Source organism: Athene noctua, chromosome 20, assembly GCF_965140245.1.
Source record: "Athene noctua chromosome 20, bAthNoc1.hap1.1, whole genome shotgun sequence".
NCBI lineage: Eukaryota > Metazoa > Chordata > Aves > Strigiformes > Strigidae > Athene > Athene noctua.
In genome coordinates, this window is record NC_134056.1 from 9,956,913 (window position 1) to 9,973,877 (window position 16,965).

The following is a 16,965-nucleotide window of genomic DNA, read 5'->3' on the forward strand; positions in this document are numbered from 1 at the left end:
ATCAAAGGGCAAAGCAGAAGCTTTCAGAGTTCACCTGACTCAGAGATTAAGGAATACATACCAAACACAAACCACAGCAAAGTTTTGCAAAGGATACACAAAACCTGCAATTCTTTAGTAACTGACTGCAGTGACCCCGAGGACAAAAATGAAGCCGTGCTCTGGAGGTGGTATGGGGGAAAGACCCTGGAGAAACCAAGGCCAGTGCTAACTGTCTACATCTTGTCTGCAAGGGATGTCACCCTTACCTTCCCCTGCATACAGCAGGACGTGGTGTAAGAGGGTTTGAGGGTCTGGCTGCTGGAGGGGACATTCTCATCCCTGCAGTGTTCAGACAGCAGCAGGAAAGGAGAAGAAATGTCCCTTTCTTCGTCTCTGCTCCACACAAGCAAAGTGCATGCTGCAGCAATCCTCTCCAGCTCCACTTAGATATCACAGCACAAGGTTCACCTCCCCACAGCTCAAACCCGCGTCCTCCGTAAGGCACAAAGCACCAGCAGCAGCTCCTGCAGCCAAGGCCAAGCCACCTTTCCAGCAGGGTTGGCTCAAACCTCAGTGCCGCTGCTTGAGTGCTTTCTCCTTTGCGGGAGGTGCGGGGATCCCACGCCTGGCACGTAGAGCCCTGCCTGGAGGCAGTGCCAGGCTGAGCCTGCCTCCCGGCCGGAGCGGGTGTGACTGGAGCAACATCCCTGCGAGAGGGGAGGCAGGAGGAAGCCGGGCTGTAAAGAAATAAAACCACTGCAGAGCTGACTGCGAGAGGAGGAGACAGGCTGGCTGGAAAGGACAGCTTTGCTGAGCCCAGGAGAAAATGGTTTGAGTAATTATCAATGGTAAGGAAACCTCTCGTTTGAGGCAAGAGAGCTTGGAGAGATTTCTGCACGGTAAATACTCTGCGTATTTTATGGCCTTGGCTTGTGGGGGGAGAAAGGCTGGTGCTGGAGCGGTTTGAAACACAGCCAGGACACCAGACACAGTAAGTCCCTTTTAGCCCACTAAATCCAGTCCCCTCTGTTTCCTTTGTTACTTTTGGCCATAACCCAACACAGTCCAGCGGAGCCCCCAGCTGATCCTCCTCTGTGGGGATCCCCAGCTCATAAACAGGTCCTGCTCCGAGCTCTCTGGGAAGGGTTTTTCAGGGTGGCTGGTGTTTTTCATTGCTGCAGAGAGCAGACAGGTCTCCCCTTTTCTCTCCAGCCTGCCGCTATGTGGCCAGGAAGATGGGGACCCTGTGCAGCCAGGAGCACCAGGAGCCCCCACCCCGCCCAGCGCAGGCAGCCCCCCACAGCCACCACCAAAGTAAGTCTGCAGCTCGCTGGGGATGGGGACATCCACACACCTCGGCCCCAACCACATTGGGGATGGAGGGGCCAGGGCTTGCCTGGGCCCACAGGCTGGTTGCCAGTGGTCTTGGGCCAGCTGCTGCCCTGCCCACAGGGGAGATGTACTGGGTTGTCTGAGGAAGAACCATATAACAGGTAGAAGTTGCAAAAGTTTATTGTTTTTCCTCCCTTATCTTTCCTCCCTGAGTTTTACCTTTAAATGTCATGGCTGCAACCCAGCCCTGACAGAGTGGATGAGCAAATAGCAGCCTTTGGAAGGGAGGACAGACTTACTCGGGAGGTAATCAGAGAGGTGAGCAGACGTAACCGGCTGAAGCACCGCTCCCCAGAGCTACGTCTCCCTGGGGAAATCTTTATTATTTCAGGCACCCTGCTAAATACCAAAATGGATCACCACACACCCCAGCTGGCAGTGAGAGATTTCTGTCCTTGCTGCCAATCTTCCCCAGCCCTTTCCTGGCCCATTTGAAACACACTAATCGCTATGACTTTGCAGATCACTCATGCAATGCCCCTGAGGGCAGCTGCTCCTCCTGGCCACCCCCAATTCAGCACAGTGGGTATGGCGAGGACCTTCCTGGCTCCCCGTCCCTGCCCCAGCCACGAGGGCTGCTCCTGGCAAGGAGGGCTCACCGGGGAGCTGCTCCTGCATCACCCGGCCATGTTGCTCGGGCATTAAAGCTCACTGTCAAAAGAACAGCAGACAGAGGAATCTCAGCATAGGAAAGATCTGCCCCAAAATACCAGTTTCACTGGTTCAGCTGAGTCACTCCTGGTTGCTGTTGTGCAAACATGCCCAGAGCTGCACCCTGGCACCAGCACGTTCCCAGGCAGCTGCCACGGCGGTCAGGTCCTGCCCCGTGGTCTCCTATCTCTGCCAGGAGCTTAGGGCTGGCACAGGAGACTCGAAACGAAGATGCAGGGCTGAGCCTTTCTGCTGCTCCCACATGCTGTGCAGGGGGAGGAACTAGAACTGCCTCCCTAGGGGGTCCTATCGAATCTCCAGAATATCACCTTTCCCTTAAAATAACAGCTGGATCCTTAATGGGGGTATGAGGTGAGGGAAAGGGGACATCTTCTTTCACTAATGCCTTCATTAAGTGTGTATGAAGGAAAAGCAGAGCACTAGTCATGTGGCCTGAAATAGGAGCCAGGACTTTGCAGAGGCCCTGAACAGGAAGATCAGGGCAGGCACCTGGGTGTATTAGTGAGAAGAATCAAACTCCTCCTTTGAGCAAAGAAGTTAAGCTCCTTCTCAGCAGTTAATTGCTGGGTGTTTGATTGCAATCAGGGGAGCTGCACAGTTGGCACTAGCAGAGCCCTGTGCCTTTCTGGCAGGTTGGGCACACCAGCCCCTCGGCTGCTGGGGGTGCAGGGGTGGGCTGCACCTCTCTAGCACGGAGCAGCCCACAGCTCTGAGCTCTGCTTTCCCAGGGAAAGCTGGCCCAGGGCAGGGCCCAAGGAGTGTGTGGCTCACCAGAGGACAGATCTGGCTGGGAAATGTGGATGATCTGGAGGCACGGGTGATGTCCAGCTCACAGCTTAGAAACTGCAGAGTTTTGTCCCCTCCTTGCAGCAAGGTGGGCTCTGCTGGAGAGCTCTCTGTGTTGTAAACCTGCCCCGACTCCCTTGGCTTACCAAAGGCTGCTTATGGTTCTCATGAGGAGGTTTTCTGGCACCTTGCCAGTTCACACCCCAGCCTTGTCCCTTCAGCAATAATCTTTCCCCTTGGCTAATCCCCTTTTTTCTCCTACGTGCATTTGCAGATGTAAAGGCAGAGGTACTGGCAGCCCCCCAAGCCAGAGCCTCCCTTCCCAGGAACAACGACACTATCCAAGATCAGCCCTGCCGGTCATGAGGGTAAAAGCCCTTGTGGTCCCTCCCTGAAGACCACGAGCTTTCTTCCCACCAGTTGCCCCAGGGAATCCATTTGCTGGGAATCCTGCAGCCCAGGGACTGGAAAATATCAGCAAATGCCTCCTGTATCTGCTCTCAATACAGAAGAACAATGATAGAAAATTTTCTAGCTGGCAGAAAAAAAAAAAAAAAAAAAAAAAAAAAAAAAGACTGTCAATGTGTATCAGATGCTCCTGGCACTTTTGGGCCATGGAGTGTCAGGGGAAGAGCATGAGCCATTGCATCCTAGCAGCAAATCGGATTTTTCTACTGTGACACCAAATTGTGCTCCCAAAGATTTTGGTATACATTCAGAAAATTTCCATGAGTAAAATTAGTTCTTGAGCTGGAGTAAGGAGTCTTAGAGCTTAGTTCTGTGAAAATCCCATAATGTTTTGTACAACCCTCCCCCCCGCGCCCACTATCTGGTGAAGCTGTCCTTACCGGGCAGACAACACACCAGTGTGATGTGCAGCACCCACGGAGCAGAAGGCTGCAGGGCCCGCAGCTGGGTCCCCCCCCCCAGCAAACCCCGACCGTCACAGAGAGCAATGACAGCAGAATCGCAAACTCCGCGCGTGCGGGGAGGAATCTGCCCGACCCCTGCCTGTGACAGCTCAAGCTGAACCAGAAATAAAGATGGATGAAAAGAGGCTGTTGGGAGCGTGGGGGTTTTTCTCCTGGAAGGGGTTTGCTGTCGTTATAGTGTCTGAAGAGACTGATGGTTTGGTTCATGTATCGGCAGCACTGGGGCTCGCTGCTGAGGCTAGCCTTGTTGCTCGTGTAGGAAGAGATGGATCTTATCTAACTGTTGCTTGTGATAGAAACAATAGGGGAGGGAGCAGAGTCATTCTGCACCCCTGGGGACAGCTGGCTGGAAGCTCCTGGGTCACCAGGGCTCAGCCTCTTGCTGCCACCGAGTGATGGTTTGGCCTTCAGCACCAAAACTTTTCTGGTACAATATGGCATGAGGGGGAGATGCTCAGTGTCAGCATGGGTGGTACACAATGAAGGGATGTGCACAAACTAGTGGCCTTAATTTTAAAACCCTCCTGGCTTTGCATGGAGCAGGAGTCCCATTCTGATCTTTGTTAAGGTGGGAGAGGCACAAGCCCTCCCCTCGGTCTGCAGGGCTCTGCAGAAGATGGGGAGGGAGGGAGGGAGGGAGGGAGGGAGGGAGGGAGGGAGGGAGGGAGGGAGGGAGGGAGGGAGGGAGGGAGGGAGGGAGGGAGGGAGGGAGGGAGGGAGGGAGGGAATCACAGAATCATGAAAAAGCCCTTGAAGCTCCTCCAGCCCAACCATGACCCTCACCCTGACAGTTCCCAACTCCACCAGATCCCTCAGCGCTGGGTCAACCCGACTCTTCAACCCCTCCGGGGATGGGGACTCCCCCCCTGCCCTGGGCAGCCCATTCCAACGCCCAGCAACCCCTTCTGGAAGGAAATGCTTCCTAAAAGGCACAGAACAGACCCAAATCTCCCATGCACACTCAGTCACAGCAAGGCTAGAAAACACAGACCTTAGGGCTCTTTATTCTGACCATTGCCACTTCCTAGGACAGCTATCACCACCGAAGCATGTGGTTAGGTGGTCAGGTAAACATCAGTGTATGCAATCATCTGAATTTCATAGAAATGCCTGGCTCTAGGGACAGAGGAGGACATCAACTGCTCCTGGGCCATACAGCACTTCTCCAGTCATGGGCACCACCTGAGCACACAACCTCTTGTAGGCTTACAGCGCTTTGTGTCCCATTCCCTCATGGACTCCATGCAAATGCTGACGTCTTCTGCTCATCACTGGCTCCTCTTACATGCTGTGTGCAACCACAGTGGGGAGAAAGGAGGACAGGAAAAACAAATGAAATTAGCCTGTCCCAAAATGGAGCAGAAAGCAGAGTCGGAAAAGAGCTGTGCTCCAGGATGCCCTACCCAGTGCTTTATTTAAGGCTTAATCCCATGGATCACGAAGCTGTCCATCACTGTCCCCCCAGGGAGGCAGCAGAAGCAGCAGGTACCAAGCACCATCCCAAGATATCTCTTAAGTGGAAAGATTGCCCAGTCATCAGCTGAAACATTGTCCATGTCTGTCACAGGGCAAAGCTCACTATCACTGACAACTACATGACACAGACATAATCCAGAGCAAACATCACATGTGCAACACTGCTATGCACAGATTTTCCCTACCTTGTACCAAATAAACCCCACATACTTAATTTTGAAGACATGGGGCTTGTGCCTTCAAGTACTCCCCATTACTTTCCAAGGCCCCCAAGTAAGAGCTGAGGGAAATTTTCCAAGGGAGCTCCAGGTTGTCTCTGGATTGTTTCTGACCCTCAGAGCAGCTCCTTCACACCAAGTCAGTGAGCAGGCAGAAGGTCTCAAGGTAAACATCTTTCTGGTGAGTGTCTTTGCATGTTTTATTAGAGTCATATTTCCACTCGTTCATCCAGATAAATCCAGGACGAGTGATTACAGCCTTCTCCTCTGCCCCGTGGCTTCTTCACACTGTTGTGTATGGACAACTTTTAGTTCAGTGTTTTCCAGCCCCCTGCGGTTACCTGCCCATGAACCAGCTCTGGTGTGTGTTGAGTGCGGTGATCTCGATGAACTGGCAGAGACAGGGCACACTGCTGTGCTCCATATGCCCCCCTGCCATAGCCCGAGGGAGCTGGCCGGTGACCAGGAGCCGGACGTAGCATCCGCTGAAGATCACCAGGAGCTGCTGGGCCATCACCTGGAAAGAGCACAGGAGGTGTTAGAGCAGAGCATCTACCTGCAGGAAGAGTGGATGATGCATTAAATACCATTTTCTCCCTCGTTCAAGGACTGTCCTTGTCTGAAAGAAACAGGACAGGAGCCAATGGCATATATAACTGTCCCAGATCCCCTTCTGATCAGCAGTGCTGGCACACTGTCCCCATGGGGGAGTGACATGAAATGACCACTCAGTGGTGGGTGACCGAGGAGCCAGGCTGCTCGGGGACCTGCCTGCTCTGTCACTGCCTCCAGGTGCTTGCTTTTGCCTGTAGACAGCCAGAGAGTTTCAATCTGCAGGGATGTCACCTGCACAGAATTTGCTTAGTAACAGCAAGTGGAAAACTGTAAAATAAATCAAAATCATCCTATTTGAAGCTTCTTGCTGAGCAGGAACGAGGACACATTTGTTGCTCAGCACGGCACAAGTCTTTGAAGGTATGCTCCAAGGAGGAGACAAAGTCTGAGCATGGCCATGCCTCATCCCCAGCCTGGACACAGGCACTGGGTCCCTGCATGGACCCTGGCAGAGGTTGTTTTCCAAATGGGGACCCCTGGCCACCAGCAAGGAAAAGCCAAATCCATTAATTCCTCAATGGTTAAGCACTAGCTGCTCAGTAAGCATGGACTGCTCAGCAGCGTCAGGGCTGGAGAAGGTATGTGGACCTCTGGGCTTTCAGGTGCTCTTACTGGTGAAAAAGGAGGTGTCCCCATGGCCGGGACGAGTTTTGGAGTCGAGGTGCCTGGAGAGGTGATTCGGCACCTCTGTCCGTCAGGAGGGATATTTCTCATTACCTCCGGTGGGCCCTCAGGAACGAGGTGGAGCAGCTCATTGCACGTCACAGGTTCTTTATTTAGGTTCACTCCACTGGATAAAAGAGGGGACTCTTCACTCGAAGCCTCCTCCTCCCTCCCCGGGTCGGGCTGAACCACCTCCTCCATAACCACACAGAGCTGATCCAGGCTGTGCCGCAGGCCCGACTGGAAGAGAAAGAGATTTTGGGGGTCCCAAAGGCAGGCAGCAGCGGTGTCCTGAGGACAGCCTTTAGAGGGCACGATTTCCTCCTGCATGCTTTTCACTCCTGGGAGTTATCACAAAACAGCACTGGCCCAGAGCCATGCCCAGCACTTGGAGCTGAGTGTCTTCATCCCACAGCCCTGCTGCCTTCAGCTGCCTCTTGTGCCCACAACTGCTCCCTGCACAATGGTCACAGCCTGGCACAGAGAATCTTGTCTTTAAAAACCGTATCACTTGTATCAGCTAATATGTGAACCGGTGTGTTACTGTCCATGCCCCGATCTGCATCTGTCAGTTCATCCATGGAGATGAGCAGCCTTGAGATTTTCAGAGGGTGGTACCCCCTCACCTCTCATCCCATGGCCATGGTCAGCAAGGGCAGTTCAGTGCAGGAGAGCACAGTGTTTGTATATTTATACACCAGTGTAGAGGAAAACATTTTCTGAAGGCCAAGAGGACAAAATTTTTATACAGTTAACCCAGTGCAGTGTTTACTTATTCCTCAGGCTATCCCATTTATTACAGGAGGACAGCTCAAGGTGTCAGCTATTTCAAGTTGTGACACGTGCTTTCAAAATTTGCCCTTGATTCTTGATGACTTTTCTTTAGTAAAGTTGTTCAGTTAATTATCTAGACATGCACATACCACAGGGCCTAAAATTCCTGCTGAATTGGGCACTAACAGATGCAGTTTATCCACCTCCCAGTCTGTCCCACTCCCAGTTCACAGCAGGGGATGCCCAGGAGGACATTCAAACACTTGGTTCTCCTTGCCCACCTCCATCCCCACAAAGCCTGGGTGCAGGGGTGGACTGGAACATGGGCTGTGCCCAACGGCACTTACCTCTCGTGTCCTCTGCATGTCCGTGATGTGGGCTGACAAGGACTGGAGGCAGCGCTCCGGGCTGAAGTGCACAAACCACAGCTGGGATGGGCAGGGTTAAGGAAGGGGTCCCTCCAGCTTCCCCCTCCACAGCCCTCTGCCTCCATGCAGATCGTGGTATGGACCCCACAGGAAGCAGAGCACAGGCAGGGGATGCCCACAGGGTCTTCAGAACACAGGAACCGAATAACACATTGCATGGCTAATTTAAGCCAAGAGGGTCTGGGCTAAGGCAAAACCTCGAGGTAAAGGGCAAGAGAAGAGGGGTGGCAGGGAAGGAGGACATTGCTCCAGAGGGCAGTCACACCTCCTGCACCCTGGGAGGGTGACAACTGGGATAACCCAGGGCCATTGCCCATCATTCATCTCAGTGGCCTTACATCTAAATAAACTGGTGGGTCACATTGACAACTTCCCTAAAACCTCTTCCTGCTTTCTTTCCTTTGTTTCTAGGGATTTTTTTCCATATATTTTTTACAATATTTACTATACTTGGTGCTTGTGTGCAGGACAGAGGCACTGTTTGCAGAGAGACTACCAAGAGCAACGTGTTGGGGATGTGAGTCCTGTTAGCTTTGAGAGCAGCAAGCCCCAGAAGGCAGCCAAAGGTCTGCCCTTGTATATCTGCTCAAGTTGCCATCATCAAGGGGGTTCAGGAGTGGTGTAAAAGCTAGAGGGTTAAACCAGATCTGATACTGGAGTACACTGAGAGATCATAAATCCTTGGATTGTTTTCTGCTCTCAGGCAGTTCTGGGACATGCAGGCAGACGTGAAGGCTCCTTGGATTAGCCCTCACTTACTAAGGGCCAAAACTATGCTGGTCTGACCAATGTGTAATTAAGGTTTTTAAGTGTTTTCCCCTCATTCTGTATGACTTCACCCCTGCCCCCTTCTCTGACCCCGGGTTTTAGCCTTGGTTCCCTCTCCATTTCTATTTCATACCTCTCTGCATATATGCGGTGGGGGCGCAGGGATACACACATCCACCAACAAATCCATCTCTCTCACCTTCCTTTAAGACCTTCATGTTGTCTTAAAACTCTCTTCTTTCCCCTAAATCTTTGTCTAGTCCAGAAAAGGTATCTCTAAAAAGCAGCAAATGAGCCTCCCCCTACCTGGTTTCTTCAACCTGCATTTTTAAAAGGCCATGAAGGTCAGAAGTACTTGTCAGCTACAGACCTAGCTGCCAGGCACGAGCCCCATGAAATCAGGTTCTCTAATGTGTCTGGAGGAGGGAGCCCAGGGCTACACATCACCCTGAGAGAAGAGGCACTTGGAAATTGTTGGCTTAGTTTGTCTCTGCAAGGCAGAACATGAGCTCCCAGGGACAGGGACTCTGGTTTTCTCTGTGTTGGTGCTTTTTTTGCCATAGGCACATTGCTGTCACTCTGCTCATAATTAGAATCATCACAGTCATGTAAGTATAATACACTTTCAGGAATAATTGTCTGCCCAAAGGACTAATCCCACTTCAATCTTTTAGACTCATTATTTCCAATTGCTTTTGGGCATATCTCAATCCCCATTTACAGGAGAAATAAAAATACCCAATCCCTCATGCCATCTAATAGGAGAAAAAACAAATCCTAGGAATCCCACCCACTGGAAATCCTCATGGATCATAATATCAATAAATACTTCCACAACATTAACCACCCAGGAGTGGTACAAATGACTCCCTACAGAAAGGATACTTGTAGGATGTTGTGTGCCCCATTCAGGGCATCTGTAATCCCCAGTATTAAACCATGCTTGATAAAGATTTCATTGACAGCTGCCAGCCTCACATCTGTATTCATATTTATCTATTAAGGAATGCAGGAAAAGTTAACACACTCTCAACAAAAGTTGGGCCATCCTCCAGCTGCAAACTGCAGCTTGCAGCTGGATAATCCCAAACCCTGCGGCCCTGAAAGGAAAACAGTGACAAGAGCAGTCTACAGTCAGACAGGACTGTCACCAGCCATCAGTATCGGCCTACCCACCCCTAGCAGTTGTCTGTGCAGCCAGAAATCCCACTAAGGATTATTTATTTTTCAGACAAGACTTCTGAAGTGGCATTCACTTCTGGTATCATGTTCTCTCTTCTGTCCCCAGCGGTCCCTGGGTGAAGGACTCCTTTCCTGAACCTCTGTGTACCCACACGTTTGCCAGATTTCCCTTTGGAAGAATCATTGCAAGGGTGTCATTAGAGGCTTCCTCCAAAATCCATTAAAATCAGTGCAAAGACCCCCCTGGATTTTTAATCAAGCCTTTCCAATGTTATTTTTCAGATGACTCCTTAGAAATTTCCATACTTTTGTGATTCCTGCAAGCAAAAGTTGACAACAGCCAAGCAGTGGATGCTGCTAGCTGGTTGCCTCTCATGCTAACATCATCCTCCTATTTCCTTCTACTGCCCAGTCTACCTCGGTTTTATAATTTTATTGCAACTTCTGTGGGTTAGGAGCTGCCTTTTTGTTCTGTACCTGTTGCAAGTCCCAGAGCACCACAGTGACACAAATAATCATTACATGGCTGCACACAGCCGAGACCGCAAGGACCGTCGTCAGACGCAGGGCAGGAGCCGGCTCTACCGGCGAGTCCCCGCAGCATCCCACCAGCCATGGGAGTGTGACCCACACTCTGCAGCGGTGACTTATCTCCAGCCTCAGCAGGCCTCTGAGCCAGCCTGCCATGCTTCAGCACATACTTTTTAGGCGTTATGACACCTAACTTGGCTGTAAAACATCCTTTGCCTGAGCCTGATCTCTGAGCCTGCTGTAAAAATATTCCTTCCTCTCCAGATAATTATGTTCTTTGTATGCATCTAGGAGATGACCTGGCTCACCCTGCTTTAGTGGAACGGAGTCCTGCTCCCCACACACAACCAGCCTCCTCTTACCTTCCTCTGGCGGCGATCCATAATCAGTATCACAACAACAGTGACTGCTACGGCAGCCAGGGTCACCAGCACGCTGGCCTCCCAGTAGCGTCCAAACGAACACAGCTGGACTGTGGAGTAAATGTTTGTCCAGAGAGACATGTAGAAAACCTACAAAACCCCAGAGAGGCTGATGATACTCACAAAAGTATGAAAGTGAGAAAAGTCAAGGGAAGAAGAAAACTACTGATCCCTTCTCCCAGGGTAATACCTTACCATAAATCAAGTCACACAAAATTTTCAGAGGGCAAGAAAGGACAAAAGTTCTTTCCAATAATAAACAGGGGAAAGAAAGGACTAGAAGGACTGAGTGAGTCCTAGTTTATTATAAAAAATGACCAGTCATCAAAGACAGAGTGAATTATTAATGATGATTCATACCTAGGAAGGATTTCAACTGAGTTCTTCCATTTAGATTAGAAATGCACTCACTGAGGCATATTGACAATACTTCTAAAAGTCCCTGTATTTAGAAAGCTCCTATGTCAAAGCACTCAAGGTGGTGCAGAGACTACTCAATTACAATAACACTCAAAGGTAGACACTGACACTGGGCTCAAGGACTATGTTAAGAACTGACAAGCTTGACCTTTGTATAGACAGGCAAAACTGAATTCATTTGGCCTTTACTTCAGCTAGCATGCATTTGGGCAGAAGATTACCTAGAAGCAAATTTGACACATACAGCACAGTGTGTCGCAGCATCATCTTGCAATAATACAACTCATTCACACTAAACAGGCACCAAAACCCTCAAAACACTGAGCACAAATTCCTACAATATTGTAAGGAGGAGAAGGCATGTGTAATGGATATCCAAAAAAATAAATGCAACTAAAATGAAGGAGTCAGATTTTATCATACCCTCAGCACATTGCAAAGTATCAGCTTGACAGTAGATGTTAATGGTTGGGGTCTCTGGAAGAACTTCCCTCACCAGAAGACAACAAGAAAGAGCAGACAATCACTTCAGTAACCAAAGTTGACTGGTCTGTTGATCTAAATTAACATCAGGACCAGAATATCTACAGATTTTTTTAAATCAAGTTTAAAAATAAGTCTGATATAAGTATTACTACCTCAGCATATGCTGGTTATCCAGCCATGGACAGCTTGCTTCAGCGGCAGTACCAACAAGGGGTTGGAGAAGGTGCCTAGCCTTCCATCTACAGAAATTCTGTGAACTGGGATCTCCAAAGGAGCCCACTAGGATGTGTGAAAACCAGTAACTCCTCCCCACCCAAACCTGTCCCTCCCCGGGCATGAGAACCCCGGGTGTAGGTCTTGATGCCTTTCAGCATGTCTATGGCAAGCCTGCGAGAGACCCCACTGTCCTTACCACGGCAATGGCTATTTGGAATGCCCTGGAGTTGTAGAACATGTACCGCCTCACTTCAGGCTTCAGGACAGCATCCTGGATTAACCTTCTCCACCGATCTGCTGCCACCTGCTCAGGGAGCAAACAACAAACTAGAGCCACACTCCTGTTTTAGGTTCCTAGTCCCACCAGAACCAGCTTGGGCAGCCATCATGGGGCCAGGCTGGCACTGCAACCGAAAGCTGTGTCCCAGAGCACTGTCCCACAGAGCACACCTCCAATCTCATCCATACCACTGTCACGGAGCAAAAACTTGTGTCTTTGCCTCATTTGCAGTGAGTAAGATCCCTCTGAAAAGCGCAAGGAAAGTCACAACCACCTTTTTATGACAAAGGGCAAGACAAAACAGATTGTCCCAGGGATGCTCCATCCCATCAGAGTGACTTTCAAGCAATTCACTAGAACCAATGTTGAATGGTTTCCTTCACAGAGGTTTCAGTCAAGATCATTAAAGTTGACTTGTAGCCCATAGGGAATAGACTGAATTTAAACTAAAATAGGCAACTCTCAAACCAAAAAAAAAAAAGCTGTCTGTTACATGGATGAAAATGCAAATTATGCTAATCCAGCTAGCATTCATTCCTACAGGTCCCCCAGGGAAGATAATGCATGAGGAGCTCACCTGAACACCAACTGACTTCAGTTTCTCTGCACAAAGCTCCATGTCAAAGGAGGTGGCCGAGCAGTTGTTGTCCATGTTGAGCACCACGAGTACCTGGCCATTGAGGGGTTCTGCAAGAGCCCAAAGGAGTCATGAGCACGGGTTTTTCTCCCAGCAGCTAAGGAGCATGTGACAAAAGCCGAGGAACACCGATCACCCCGATGTGTTTTAAGTGGATCCGGAATCCCCCCTTGGACATTTCTAAGAGCATCACAAGGTGTTTTGGAAGCAGCCTGATATCCTCTGTAAGAAAACAACCTACAAAAAGGGAGGAAAACCCAAACACATTCCAGGAGTGAGCAGTCAGAGATAACACGATGCTCTGATCTTCGGCAGGATTATGTCTTGCCTCACTGAGACAGGTTAGCTTAGCTGCTCGGTGTTGCTAAGGCTATCTACCTCTTAGAGAGATCCTCCATTGCCTACCCACACCACCCACCACAAGAAAAAAACTTGAGCAATCAAATTAAAGTGCTTTGTTAATAATCACATTGTTTGGGATGTGGCAGGGCTGCCCTGGAGCATGAGGTCCATAGGTCCTCCAGCATCCAGGTCCCTGCTTTAGCAGTGCTGCTGGGCAGCACGGCTCTACTCAAGGCTCTCAGCTTCCCGTTTCAGCTAGGGCTAGGATCAGAGACCCAGGTTGCAGTCAGGGGCCTAGAAAGCATGAGGACAGCCTGTCCTAGATTTGAGGAGCAGGCTGCTCAGAGCTGAGACAGAGCAGCCTTGGATTGACATAGGAGAGCTTTGATCTCCAGGCATCCCATCTGGCATTTATCTGGAGTTTACACAAACTGGGCTACATCAAGAGGAAGAGATCGGGTCTAAGGAAGTGACTTGTTCAGAGGAGATCCTGTTTCACTGAACTGTTTCACCCAGCTTTCCTTCCCCTTTGCAGATCTGGGCTCAGCCAGGTGTCCCCTGGGGCTGCTCCTGCTGACTCTGCTGTGCCCAGACTGCTGTGCCTGCTGACATGCAGCGTGCACTCACCTTTCCCTTCTCTCCCACTTACATCCTCCATCCGCATCACCTCTTTACTGCTCAGGAACAGGAGACGCCAAGTTAAACAAGGCAATTACATTACAATAGGGCATGACGCATCCAGTCAAGAAGGGAAGAGTGGATGCGTCTGAAACCTTCAGGATAACATGTCCTGTTGGTTTGATGAGGTTTACCTCCTCCTGACACAGAGCAGTGGAGATGGTGAACATAAAGCAATAACAAAAGTAAAATGGCCTCAGCCTTGGGCTCAGCTCTCCTGTTCTCCATGACTTTGGTCAAGTTGCTCAGCACAGTCTGGGTGCCAAGCTGAGATACCTGAGGTCTGCAGAGGGGCTCAGCTCCTTGACCTCTGTGGGAGCCTCCTTGAGTGACAAGAGCTGCTTTGCCCCTCCAAAACTGAGCACTGATGAGGTGCCGTGAACTAAGCAAGCAAAAAGGGTGCCCTGCTGAATGGTGCATGGAGGTCTTGGGGACAACAGCCATCCATGGCACTGCCTTCTGTCTCTGCACAGCACCTCGGGTGTTTTTGGAAGTAGTGCTGCAAAGAGGGAGCAAATTGTTACCAGGGAAGGGAGTCACTTGGAAAGTACAGATCAAGTTTCACAAAGATTTCTTGACTTTTGAAGGCCAAGAGAAGATGACTTCCAGGGTCCTGGTTTTCTGTAGGTGCATGTCCTTTCATTCCTATATACCAGGATTTCCAAAAAAGTCAAAGTGTCTCAATCCCTCCCCAAAATGCTGAAGCATCCATAATGTTTAATTACATTTGCAAAGGAGATGCTGTTAATGAGCATCTTTGAGAAATCTGTTTTCTGTTATTTTAAGGGCACTGTACTCAATACTGCCTCTCCCCTTATCAATAGCAAGTTGCTCACTTACCTTTCACCCACTGCAGGGATCCTTCCTTTAAGTCACTCTTAGAGTAGAGGACAGGGGAGAGTGACCCATTTTTCTCAATTCCACAAGCTTGGGTTTTATGGGCCATGCTGAAGGTGTCTCTCCTTGAGGGACTCTATGTTGTATTGTCAGAAATTCAGCACTTTGTAGATCTGCCTTATCTTTCACTGCTAAGAAACACCAATTCAGCCCCAAGGCAGCAGGCAGCTGGCTTGCTCTCCTCCTTAGGGAGCAGATTGTGAAATCCTCATTCACACTCCCACTGATGACTTCCTCAAGATCCTGCTTTCCATGAGCAAGGAGGCATTTTTTAGCCCTGAAAAGAGGAAAAGAGAATCCCAGATCTTGCAGAGACAGCAAATAAGGGTAACAGCACAGATCCTTTGGGTGTGCTCTGCTCTTTGGACCCCGCTCCCTGTGGATGTTATCACCAGGTAGGCATTAGCCAGCCATGAGTACAGTACACACAGGCTTAGCTTTTGCTGCAATTAACTTTTGTCTTGTTAACAGGTGGAAAAAAAAAATCCTTAAGTATTCCCTAAATTATCCTGACATCCTTAAACATTGATATTTTGCGAACAATTAGTCAAGGAATAGGCAGGATTTCTCCTTGTGAAGCCAAGAGGCTTTTTGCTATTGCTTTCAGCTGGCACTTTCAGAAGAAAGTGGAGCTAGTGTGAATGTCCTTCCCTGGAAGCAATGCACCCCACTCACTGACGTGGTGGATAATCCCTCACCACATGAAGGAAGCAGTGCAGATAAGGAAGAAAAAAGCATCCACTAAAGGCAGAGGCAAGCAGAAGCTCTCACCCAGCAGCAGCGAAGCCTTTGAGGGTCTCTGCCTTCCTTTCCCCTCTCCTCTCTGCCATGGGCAGTGCCAGAAGCCAATGGGGCACTTCTCCACAGCAGGCACCATGCCCACAGATTTTCCAGGCAAATGCTGCTGACGTAGGTCTCTAACCTACTGCCAGGACCTGTGGGTGGTTGTTAAAGCAAATGCTTGCAAGACCGAAGATTACTTTTCAATTATCTTCCACTCATGTGACTCAGCTGCTTTCACTCTGGCTCTCCAAAACTATCATTTACTTTTTAACCTCTGCTTGGTCCTGCTTTTGCACCAGGAACCCATAAGGGTCCCTCACAGAGCTCACCTGCTCTCCTTCCAAAGAGGATTGCTTTATTTTTGACCAATGATTGTTGCTGCAACTACCCCCTTGCACAAAGCCAGGGTAGTCACTGGTGGAAGGGCTGTCAGAAAGGAAATTAAAGCAGGAGAAACAACACAAAACGTTCTTCTGATTGCAGAAAAAACCTGCAGAGGGCTGGAAACTCACACTTAAAGGAATCAAGCCATAGTAGATGTTGCACAAGAGGCGTGCAGTCTGTGTGTGTACACGGGGTGGGCACAGCACCCACTCTCCACCAGCACAGGTGAGGAGCAGTTCTGCCATACGTGGAGTGCATCTCCCCAGTGCGATTTCCTTGCAGAGCGTGGGTAGCCATGTGTTACATAGCACATCTCCCAGCACCAAAAGGTGGATTCAGACAGTGAATTTTCTCACTGCTTTTCCCCTTTTGCCTTCAATCCCTTCAGATTAGCATCAAACAGAAGGGAAAATGAAGAAATGAGACAGAAAAGCCCACACAAAACAGCAGCAAAGAGTGAAAAAACAGAGGAAACAAAAAGAAAACCTAATTAAAACCTACCACCCTGTTGTTGCTGCTGTCATGTTAAGTTAGAGATGAATCAAGGCTCTCTAGATTAGATGTCAAGAATTTTGAGTCTCTGGAGGACAGTCCACAGGAGACGGCAGTGAATGGTACAGCAGGGTGAGGGCAGCTCAGCCTTCCCCAGCCTGTCGGGGAGCTTCAGGAGGGAAACAGCCTTCCCCAGCCAGGACGAGCCCATCAGCAAAAGCAGCTTTGCTTTTACCTCTTTGTGCAGCACAGTCCTCGTTTGGCTCCATTCCCTTTTACTGCAGAACAACTGCTTATTTTTGGAGATGTGCCCCCCCCAGCTCCTCGTCTGCCGCCTCCTGTTCTAACACGAGGGGCATCCTCTCATCTCCTGCACTCTCCAAACTCTGCGTCTCACTACATCTCTTACTCTTCATGCAACGCCAACGTCTCTCTGGTGACTTTTCCTCCTTCAGGCTATGGACCTTCTTTTTAGGACACCTTCAAGCCCCAGCTAAACAGCAGAAAAA

General features: G+C 49.9%; 1 protein-coding gene and 1 long non-coding RNA gene across 2 annotated transcripts; one reads left to right on the forward strand and one right to left on the reverse strand.

Annotated features, from left to right (window-relative positions):
- Positions 1 to 698: 698 nt before the first annotated feature.
- Positions 699 to 3,346, forward strand: LOC141968856 (uncharacterized). The gene is made up of 3 exons (XR_012634943.1): positions 699 to 830; positions 1,195 to 1,296; positions 3,107 to 3,346. It is a non-coding gene; the product is annotated as an uncharacterized LOC141968856 (long non-coding RNA).
- A 2,434-nt stretch (positions 3,347 to 5,780) lies between these two features.
- Positions 5,781 to 14,846, reverse strand: TMEM268 (transmembrane protein 268). Its single transcript, XM_074923955.1, has 8 exons — positions 14,741 to 14,846; positions 12,821 to 12,930; positions 12,160 to 12,267; positions 10,782 to 10,931; positions 9,592 to 9,702; positions 7,858 to 7,938; positions 6,791 to 6,976; positions 5,781 to 5,975 (listed from the first exon to the last, which is right to left on the reverse strand). The coding sequence occupies exons 1-8, from the start codon at positions 14,844 to 14,846 to the stop codon at positions 5,796 to 5,798; spliced, it is 1,032 nt and encodes a 343-aa protein (XP_074780056.1). The 3' UTR covers positions 5,781 to 5,795.
- Between the last annotated feature and the right edge of the window lie 2,119 nt (positions 14,847 to 16,965).

Bases quoted from the DNA above. Each gene is read 5' to 3' on its own strand.
- TMEM268 (XM_074923955.1), bottom strand. From the start codon at position 14,846: ATGGCCCATAAAACCCAAGCTTGTGGAATTGAGAAAAATGGGTCACTC. The intron at 12,931-14,740 runs GTAAGTGAGCAA...GGGCTCTTGCAG, and splicing joins ATCCCTGCAGTGGGTGAAAG to AACCCCTCAATGGCCAGGTA. The intron at 7,939-9,591 runs GTATCCTTTCTG...TGCCCATCCCAG, and splicing joins GGGCACACAACATCCTACAA to CTGTGGTTTGTGCACTTCAG.